The 11510-nt window shown below is 34.5% G+C and overlaps 1 protein-coding gene across 2 annotated transcripts in view; it reads left to right on the forward strand.

The window, feature by feature from the left end:
* The window catches only part of LOC106878032 (F-box only protein 31-A), a 37692-nt gene that overhangs the window by 9451 nt on the left and 16731 nt on the right, over positions 1-11510 (forward strand). For both annotated transcript variants that reach the window (XM_052965969.1, XM_014927117.2), the window contains 3 exons: positions 5378-5440; positions 7269-7345; positions 9673-9849. In XM_052965969.1, coding sequence (XP_052821929.1) covers positions 5378-5440; positions 7269-7345; positions 9673-9849 — 317 coding nt within the window. The remainder of the gene's footprint in view (positions 1-5377; positions 5441-7268; positions 7346-9672; positions 9850-11510) is intronic.

Below are 11510 nucleotides of genomic sequence, written 5' to 3' on the forward strand. Positions count from 1 at the left end.
TGTCCCACTATAAGAATGTAAATAACGGGGTTTCACAACCCATTTTTGAAAGATCCCTTCGATGATGTCTCGCATTTGGTTTATGATTCTAAATTATGTATTCTTAATCTTCTGATACCATTGGATTTTTCATGAATTTGGTGGGGAAAGCGATAAATTTGATCATTAAGAGTCTACAGAATTCTTCCTTCCTAGTTCTCTATTAATCTGTGGTTTTCCACAACTTTACTCAACGTTGCGGAATACGGTGTTCCATAACAGTGGGATGATGCTACCAATCTATATAAGGTCCTTTTCACTCGTCCGTACTATACACACCCTTAATTTACTTTTAAATAAGGAATTTCATGTTGAAGACCAAAGTAATAAAAAAAATCTTAACTATTCCGTTTTTTTAATGGCATATTGGACAACATTGTCTTAATGTATTTAGCCCCTTTTAGGGATATTAGGGATTTGTCTGATATTTTTAGCAGAGGTCGCGGCTCCCGCGGGAGATGGGGGTTTGTGTGTGCCTTTTCGTTTTATTTTTCACTAGTTATATAGCCATAGAATTTGCATCCGTCTAAACTTATCTATATATGTGATAGGAAAAATACGGGAAAACAGCAAGTTTTATTCTACTGTCGAACGAACTACATTAATTCGTTAAAATTAAGAATTTGTATAAGCCTTAAAAAAAAAAAAATAGAGTAAAGGCAAACGTGTCAATATTTCTATGCTGATAAATAACATGTATTTTCTTCGCATGACACTAACAGGAAGCAGTTCTTGTATGTATTGTCGACATCGTGATTTGTAATTAGTGTTAATCAGAGAATTTTGCTTGTAAAGTAATCGGTTCTTATGTATCATGTTTCTTCAGATTCGTCTTCTATTATAATACAAATCACATCAAGCAGGATGCATTATAGAAATTGATTCGGCATTTAACTGGTATTTATTTTACCGAGCCTAGAAGAATGAAAAGCAAAGTTAACCTTAACGAGATTTCAATTCACAACAAATAGCTGTAGCTAAATAACGCAGGCATTTTGTCCGACTCTCTAATGTTTCTCCGCCTTCGTCTGTATAGATATTTCACCCATACTTGCATTTTTTTTTATACTTACCCAGTTTGAAGGACGGGATAATACCCATGGCCTTTGCAGGCCCTCCTAGACTAATGAGATTGATGCTTGTAATGTTCCTCTTGCACTTTTTTAAGTCAACACTTGCTGGAAAGACAAGATGAAAGATTCTAGAGAGCTAAGATCCTGGGAAGAAAGGACTGGATGTAGTGATCAGTGCAGAGCCTAATGGTATCGAACAAAAGGGATGAAAGGAGGAGAGAGTAGTGGGTTGGAAATTTTTGAGTGGGTGACATGAGCCCAGCGTGAAGTAACCTCTAGCTTTGAAAAATAGTACCAGTTATAGGGATGCAGTTCTATGTTAAGGATGTGCAGTTGTGTTTTTGCCAAGTCCTCAGCCGATAGCAAGAAAATTTTTTAAAAAATAGAAATGCGCTGAAATAGTTTTTACAAACAATTATCTTTCCACTATAAAAAGGCTCATATAAAAATCTGTTAATATAATTTACAGTGTCACGGCGTCAAGCTAGCAGAATCATTAGCAATGCTGGACAAAATGCTTAGTAGCATTTCTTCTAGTTTTACATTTTGCATTCATATTCCAACACAATCAGCTTTGCTTTTCATCCTTTCAAGGTTGATAAAGTAAGTACCAATTGAGCACTGGAATCAATGTAATTGACTTATCTTCTCTGATAAACTTGCTAGCTTTCTGCTAAGATTATAATTTTGCAGTGTCTTTATCTCCCTGTTTCTTCATCATTGTCTGAATTTTATGGAAATACTGATTGCTTAGTTAGCTGAGCTATGATACTTGCATTATCTATTTCAAGGAAACATTAACAGGTCATTTAGTTAGCTGAATATTGAGTAGAAATATAAATTATAAGTTTCAAGTTCAATTCCTCCATAGCATCATCATCATTTCGATGTCTGCTTTTCCATGTTTGCATGGGTCAAAAAGAATTTGTTGCAGCAGATTTTACGCAGTTCTATGGCCTTCCTCAAACCCTCACTTGTTTTCAAGCAAGGTAGTATTTCACCATGACCAGACATGTTTTCACAGAAGATAGGAAATGAAAGACATAGCTTGTATGATAGTGACACTCATTTACAATAATATCTTGTCAAAAAGACAAGGAGTCATAAACACATACAAAGGTATCCAAATCATAATCATTCTATCCTTTTACATGAATGTAGAACATGATTTGAGGGATATTTGGCTGCTATTTCTCTCAGGCCTAATGATTACATGTTTTCTTTCCAATATAGTATATCTTAGATTATATAATCTAATACATCCTTAGTTTTTAATAGGGTTTGAAGTAGGGAGTGTCTGCTGTTTATAGTTCATGAAGTAAATGCATAGAGACTCCTACTATGATTAATAAAACAAGTGACAAACATTTAGTGAAGTTAATTTGAATAATTAAACTCAACTTTTAGAGCAATGGGCAAAATGACTTGCACAATTTGTTTCAGCTGTTTATATTTTAAGTTCAAATCTTGCCTAAGGCACCTTTACTTTACATTCCTTTGAAGTCAGTAAAATAAAGTACTAGTCAAGCACTAAGATCTATATAATTGACTAATCTCCTCCTCCAAAATATTTCTGGTCTTGTGCTTAATTTAGAAACAGTTATTAAGGACATTAGTTTGGCTGAATCATTAGAGCATCGGGAAAAATACCTATTGATATTCCTTCCATCTCTTTATGTTCTGAGTTCAAATCCAACCAAAGTTAAAATTGCCTTTCATCTTTTCGAGATCAATAAAATAAAGTACCAGCCAAGTAGTAGGGTTGATGTAATCAACTAGAGCCCGTCTCTTCAAAATCACTGACTTTGTGCCTAAATTAATAAACACAAGGCAGCAAGCTAATAGACCTGTTAGAGCATTGGAAAAGATCTCTTGTAGTATATTTTCTGTCCCTTTAAGCACTAAATTCAAATCCTGCCAAGGTCAACTTTATCTTTCATTCTTTTGTGAATGAGGAAATACTAGTTAAGTACTAAGACTAATATAATTGACTAACTTCCTCCCCTCAATGTTGCTGGCCTTCTACCTAAATTAGAAACCTTTATTATTATTTTTTTTAAATATTTTATATAAGGCAGCAAGTGGAAAGAATCGTTAGCACATTGAGTGAAATGCTTAGCAGTGTTTCATCTGCTGCTAAGTTCTAAGTTCAAATTCCGCTGTGGTCAACTTTACCTTTCATCCTTTCAGGATCAATAAATTAAGTACCAGTGAAACACTGGGGTCGATGAAATTGACTAATCTCCTTCAAATTTCAGGCCTTGCACCTATTGTAGAAAGGATTATTATTATTATTATTATTATTATTATTATTATTATTATTATTATTATTATTATTATTATTATTTTTAACTCAGGTTTTGTTCAAACTCTTGGAGTCTTGCATGTGTAGTAGGCTTGATACCTGTAGCCTATGGTACCATGCTATTTGTTCTTTTCAGCTATGTCCTTTCCTGATTATTCTTAGTGTGCCAAGGATGCAAGCCTTTTGTAGCAGCTCTACGGACACTCTATTCTAATTTCCTTTATATTCTTCTTGATACCTTCTGATACTGACCCCAAAGACCCAACAATAATTGGCACTATCTTCACCTTCTTCATTTTCCATAGCCAGGCTATTTTGCATTTAAGAGGACTGTATGTGTCTATTTTTCACCTTCCTTCTTAACTATTCTGTGGGTCATATTTAGTATTTTTATTTTCATTATTATTATTATTATTATTTTTAACACCACACCTTTATTGAGAGCTGTAACAAAGTGTTGGCTGTTCACAACCAGTGAGCTAAGGTAACACTCTTCATTCAGATTCTGAGGGATTTGTGATGTTCCAAGCAATGCTATTTTCTTGCTACACTAAATTTACATTTATTCATCTCTTTTCAATCTGTTTTGTGAGCTTCGAACTTATAGTTCTCAGGGCTTCAACAACAAAAGGTATGATGCTCACCTTCTTCAATGACCAGTCTTTTTATCTCCTACTTCAAATCATCATATCTGGCCTGTTTGTCTTCTCTTTCCAATACTTTGTCATCATCAGGGCATGAAATATTTATGACTAAAGAAGTTTTTCACATTTAAACAGGTTTGTCCTTCTTTATTCACATTTCAACAGGTTTTCCCCCTCCTCTTTATTCACAATTTTTATTCACTAGTGTTGTTGTCAGGGTGGCAAGCTGGCAAAATCATTAGCACACCAGACAAAGTGCTTAGTGGCATTTCATCCATCTATACATTCTGAGTTCAAATTCCATCAAGGTTAGCTTTGCCTTTCATCCTTTTGGGGTCAATAAAATAAGTAGCAGTTGAATACTAGGGTTAATGTAATCAACTTACTCCTTCCCCTAAAATTGCTGGCCTTGTGCCAAAATTTGAAACCATTATTGTTGTTGTTGATGTTGTTCTTGCTGTAAGTGAATTTAATGACAGTAAAATTCATTTAATGAACATATTATTTGTCTAAAAATGTGTTTGTGCTGGCTAATCAAAAATTAATGATCTGCAGATTTATCAACATGTACGATATAACATACATTCAATTTACAACAACACAATTTTAGTAAAGTTACAAAAGACTGCAAAGGAATCAAATTAATAATCAATGCAGATAATGTTAACCAAATGTGGTAGATTGGTAAAATTGCTGATATTTTCATGTGGTATCATTATCATTTAATGTCTGCTTTCCATACTGGTATATGTTGGATAGTTTGACAGGAGCCGGCTGGTCAGAGTACTATGTCAAACTCCAATGTCTGTTTAATATGTTTTTTTACAGTTGGATGCCCTTCCAAATGCTAACTACATTACAGAGTGTACTGGGTGCTTTTTACATGGCACTGATAACATTAAGGTCACTAATTAACTTGCAAAACAAGACCTTTCAACTGAGTGGGATCTAGTATTAAGAGAGATGGCTTTATGTCAGGTGATGAGAGGTTAGTGTATGACAGAGGGACAGGAACAGATGCTTTGTTGTAAAGAAAGATACATGTCTACCCCTGTTTGAAAAGAGAGAAGATAGGTTTATGTTTGAAGTCAGTATATTTTATACATTATTGTATAAGCATGTGAACTTTTAATTCAAATGACAATATCACAAACGATCTGATTAACTATTAATTAACCTAATTAATAATTTCTTATTAAATAAACATGTTTTTGTAATAACTAAAATGTAAACAAAATCAATATATTCAAACAAAATTGTATTCCTTTTTTGTAATTATAACAAAATTAATATCAAATAACTCTTTTCTATTACAGAATATAATATAAAGAGCTTAACTAACTGGGGATTCAATTCCTATTATGAGCTTTATACCCAAGGTAATTAATCTTGTTAATTTAAAATAATTTAATTTAGTATTTTTCTGTGGTCAAATGGTTATCTTACAGATAACATATACTTTTCTTGTCTAGCCTTATATCACACAATTTCACCTCACATTACACAATCTTGCCTCATGTCTTGCAATCTTGCCTTACATCACATAATCTAACCTCACATTACACAATCACACTTTACATCACACAACCTTACCTTGCATTGCGCAATTTCACTTCACATCACACAGTCTGACTGTGTATCATACAATCTAGCTTCATATTACACTGTCTCACTTTACATCACACAATCTAACCTCATTCAATCTAGCCTTACATTACACAATTTCAGCTTATATCACATGATCTCGCCTCATCTCACACAATCTAGTCTCACACTACACAATCTAGCCTCACATTATACAATTAAGCTTCATATTACACAATCTCTCCTTATATCATAGTCTTATCTCACATCACAATAATCCTACCTCACTATACATAATCTCACTTTACATTGTCTAATCTAGCCTCACATTACACAATCTCGCTTCACCATCACACAACCTTACTCCAACACTATATCCCATAATTTCTTTTTGTTTTTATTATCTATTTCACCCAAAATCAATCCTCTGCTCTCTTTGTACGTCTTTACTAAGGCAGCTACCTCTCCTGCCCACTATGATTTTCCTACAGCTGCTGCATTGGTCTCTGCTACTCAGCGATGGCTGGTTGTATACCACCTCTATCCAAGCTCACCCAACATGTCTCCTCTTCTTGTTAAGGAAACTAGACGACTAGGTGTAGTTGTTTGGACACTGATGGTTTGGCATGGCTGACTGGACATTCAGCCTGCTTTGGTGAGAGTTCCTTTTGACACTGGAGCTCAACACATGCATGTGTGCATACAGACACACACACACACACTCATACACAGAAACATGCACAAACAGATAGGAAGTGCATGGTTTAGTGGTTTGAGTGTTGGACTCATGGTTGTAAGATTGTGGTTTCGATTCCTGGACCGGGTGACACGTAGTGTTCTTGAGCAAAACTCTTCATTTCACATTGCTCCAGTCCACTCAGCTGGCAAAAATGAGTAATCCTGCGACTGACCGGCATCCCGTCCAGATGGAGAATTTATACACCATGGAAACCAGGAAACCAGCCTTTATGAGTCAGCATGACACAAGATACTTTTACTAGATACAGTTAATGAGAGAGATACAGAGGAAAAGAGAGAGACGTTACAGTTTATTAATTGAATATGATTGACATAAACACTTCCACTCTGCTCATACATATAGAGAAATATGCTCACACATAAGCAGAGAGGGGTGGGTTTGAGAGAAAAATTAAAACACCGAATAAGGACATAAGACAGATATTTTGCTTTCCAATCAATCCTTCATGAACTTCTTCAAATACCATTTAGAGAGGAATGTGAGATAGATAGGAAAGCTGCTGTTCTCCAGTGACCTCACCTTAGCCACCATCCTTGTGGCAAAATATTAAAAATATTGCTTTTCTTTTTCATGAACAATAGCCACTTCATTGGATGTATGAGGTCAGAGAGGTATCATTGTATTAATAAAAGGGTTACACAGTTATGAATTTTGGTTAACAAAAATATGAACAAACATTAGAAAATTTTCCTCGTTTAAAAATTGTTCTTCATGCAGAAGACATCTTTTAAATAGATTCTTATTGTCAGACTAGTTCTCTACTTGAATCAAACATTAAGCTTTATGTCATTATCTATCATTTCTTTGTTAGTTTCTATACTATATATTTTCTATCTTTGAAGATATATATTCTTATCTTCCAGTTCTTCACAAGTTTGGATTTTTAATTGGAATTTGGAGAGCTGTGATGTCTCCTTATGGAAGCCTGATTAAATTTGAGGTAAATAAAAAAAAATATAACTACGAGTAACATTTTTACTGGTTAACCTTTTATTCTTTAATCACCTCAAATGAAAACATTATTCATTTGTATCAGTTATTTTGCATAAATCCTAAGAGGGCTTTGAGTGGGCAGACTTGTAAGACAGGTCGCCTATAAGATATATATATATTGGTAAACTTTGCTTTAGTATAGAACTATGTTGCTTGGAGAAACTACTGTATAGTCAATCAATATGACATCAGTGATTTTTTAGTCTTTATTTTACGTTTAAGTTAAAATTACTATACTAAATTCAAAGAGGTCAAGCTAGTCTAGCTGTAAATTGTTCAAATGGGCCAAAACAACTTAAACAATTTAAATTAGTATTCATCATGATTTTTTTTTGTGATGGTCTCTGAGAACTTAAGAGAGTACTTATTTATCTTTTCATAAACAGCACACTCAAAAAGTTTGCGATCTTACACTTGATGAATTAATTGTACCTGTCACACAAATTATGTGAGAGAATTGCAATAGTTTATTTATCATGTTGAGTGGAGGCACAATGGCCCAGTGGTTGGGGCAGCGGACTCGCAGTCATAGGATCACGGTTTCGATTCCCAGACCAGGCATTGTGAGTGTTTATTGAGCAAAAACACCTAATGCTCCTGGCTGGCACCAGTAAAAGAATAACATGACATGCTTTATATTTTATATTTTAATATGAGTATAGTCTATCATTGGTGGAAGGGCTACTACCGTTGTAATTCATTTTAGTGTCCTATTTTTATCATAGTTATCTTAACTAGTTTACACCCTACCCCTTTTTAAAGGTTATAAACCATGTTTTATTACATATCCAATAACAATTTTACATAGTTAATCAGTATCAAAACACATTAGCAGTAACAGTTCTGAGTTCAGACTGAAACAGAAGGGTTGTACACAAGTCTAAATAAACTTTTGAAGTACGGTGGAGTATTATGCCAATCAAAGTATATGTAGAAACATCTAAAATCAAGATAACAGACCCGATAAACTTTCCTGAGGAAAATTTTTTATAGATGTCCATGGTCATTGCTAGTACCATGTAAATGGCACTCATAAATTGTCATGGTCATTGCCGGTGCCATGTATATGATTCCCATGAATCATAGTCTTGGCACTGCTGGTACCATGTGAATGGCACCCATGAATTGTAATCATGGTCGTTGCCAGTGTCATCTAAATGACACCCATGCCAGTAGCACATAAAATCACCCATTACACTCTTGGAGTGGTTGGTGTTAGAAAGGGCATCCAGCTGTAGAAACCATGCCAAATCAGACTGGAACGAGTAATGACGTATTTAATGCGATACACACCTCACTATAGGAGTAATTCAAATTTAATTTTAATTTCAGAGTTGTCACCCCTTTTACTGTAATCAGATTATTCATTGGACTTGTGTTATTCTTTCCTCATTGCAAAAGTAATTTTTATTATTTGCAAACTTATACTCCCTGCATTAATTATCTTAGCACTCACTCAACTATTGTGTTTCATACAGATGGTGTCCCTTGATAATTTCTCTTAGCCATTAAGTTGAGTTGTCACTTGAACTCAAATATATTTCTGATATATCTCTGTAGCTACTCTCTATGACTACATCTGGTATGCACTTTAAAAGACTATGCTTCACTGAGGAAGCTTAATAAGACTAAAACATACCCTGAGTTACCACCATGATCAGACTTAAATTAATATTAGTCCTCAAGCTAATGTTTTCTGTCTTCTCATGTGTAATTCAAACTTTAATTAATTAAAATTTCAGAGTTGTCACTCCTTTGTGTTGACCGAATTTGATTAAGATCCATCATGAAGCCTATTTTGGGTCTCCTCAAGATGCTTTTGCATAATTTTGTATATATATATATATATATATAAATGAAAGGAAGAGGAAAACAAAACCAAGGCTTACCAAATCATTTAAATTATTTTAATGATGAATCAAATTAAGCAAAAGTAAATTATTTACTTTTACTTACTTTGATCCACCATTAAAATAATTTAAATGATCTGATAAGCTCGTCCTGCTTTTGTTTTGTTTTCATCTTCCTTTAATATGTACCCACTGACTTGGAAGTTGGCTACAGATCCCCAACTCCAGCCCCTGTTGTAAACTTGGATCCTAGTAGCTTATCAATTGGAGCACTCAGAGAGTGTGCCTATTTAGATCACCAGTGACCTAAACCTTTCCTATTCTGTATATATATATATATATATATATATATATATATACTTGCTCACTACATTTGTTAATAATCACTCAACCTTACTCAGCTTGTTATCTCGTATTATTTTAGCCTAAAGATGGTAAGGTTCTTGGACAAGAACTCTCAGCACCCTGTCCACCAAATATCAATTCACCATTACGCAGAAAATTACTTTTTTCAATTGAAGTAGAAGACTCCGAAGTGAAGACCCTGTGTCATATGGGACCAAACAATATTCCTCATCAGTGCAACATATTTGCTGTTGATGTGAGTACTCATCAAAGAATAAATGATTATTACAACAGATGTTCATCATCATTATCATCCCAATTTTATATCATTTTCCTTTCCTCGTTTGCATGCATCTCATCCTCCTCCTTCACAGTCATTTGTCATCTGGTATACACACACAGCAACAGAAAATTATCAAAATGTATTGCTAAGTATGACTTTTGTGTATGTGTGTGTGGTTTTTATAGTTTGGTGGCTTTTCTATCACCAGCTACTTTGCAACAACTAAGATACGTAGCGCATTGTTGTACTCAAGAAGACCCAACCACAACAGAACTGAGATCTTAAAACCAAGTTGCTGTGTTAAAAGCATTGGTGTTGGTGCTGGTACCATGTAAAAGGCACTTGTGATGGTGCTATGTAAAAAAGCACTCAGTACACTCCGTAGAGTGGTTGGTGTTAGGAAGGGCATCCAACCACAGAAACCAAACCAAAACAGACTAAGGAATCTGGTGTGGCCCCTGGTCTAGCCAGTTCCTGTCGAGCCATTCAGCTCATGCCAGTATGGAAAATGGACGTTAAATGTTGAGGATGATGATCTTGTCTACTGTATATAATCCTGTCTACTTTACATATGACAAATATATGTATTTGTCATATTTAACCTTTTAGTATTTAAACTAGCCATGTCTGGCCCAAATATTCTACCTTTTTTTATGTTCAAACCATCCAGATTCAGACTTTACAATGTCATTTTAAAAATAAACAATCTCCTCATTGAAATCTCAAAGTTATGAGACAGTGCATGATCAATCCAAAACAATATGAATAAATAAACATTACATTTGACTGAGTAATCCAGATGCTAAAGGGTTAAAATAGTGTACTTAGTGATGGTTTTCAATACTGAAGAAAGTCGTTTTACCATTGTAAAGTCCTCTTAAAACTACATTGGATATCATAATGCATATACTTCATCTCACAGTGCTCCAGTCCAGTCAGCTGGTAAAAATGAATAATCCTATGATGGAGTGGTGTCCTGTCCAGGGTGTAATATATGCGCCAGAGAAACCGGGCCTATGTTCCTTATGGAGTAATGTGGATTAATCATATACTCTCTTTTATTCTTTTACTTGTTTCAGTCATTTGACTGCAGCCATGCTGGAGCACCGCCTTTAGTCGAGCATATCGACCCCAGGACTTATTCTTTGTAAGCCTAGTACTTATTATATAAGTCTCTTTTGCCAAACCACTAAGTTACAGGGGACATAAACACACACACACACACACACACACATATATATATATGACATTTATTGTGGTTTTGGAGTCAGGATTTGACTGCTATTTTTTTCAGCGTGGTGGTATCTCTTGATACCCTGTATTATAATTTTAAATAATTATTACCTTTGATGGTTTTTATTCCCATGCTGACCACTTGATAAGATCAATATTTTAAATACCGATCTTATCCTTATTTATATAAATTAGTTTTGTCAGTGTATTTACTGCGCTGATATCCTGTCCGGGATCGCACGAGAAGTTGTTTAGGCGGGCTATTTAAGCTAGTCGTGTGCATACGTGCATATATATGTATGTATACGTCCGTATATGTAAGTATACTGTTTATATACATGTATTTGTATTTATGTACTTGAGTATATTTCACTGATGAAGGCAGAGCATTTATGCAAAGC

Source organism: Octopus bimaculoides, chromosome 1 (genome assembly GCF_001194135.2).
Source record: "Octopus bimaculoides isolate UCB-OBI-ISO-001 chromosome 1, ASM119413v2, whole genome shotgun sequence".
Classification (NCBI taxonomy): Eukaryota; Metazoa; Mollusca; class Cephalopoda; order Octopoda; family Octopodidae; genus Octopus; species Octopus bimaculoides.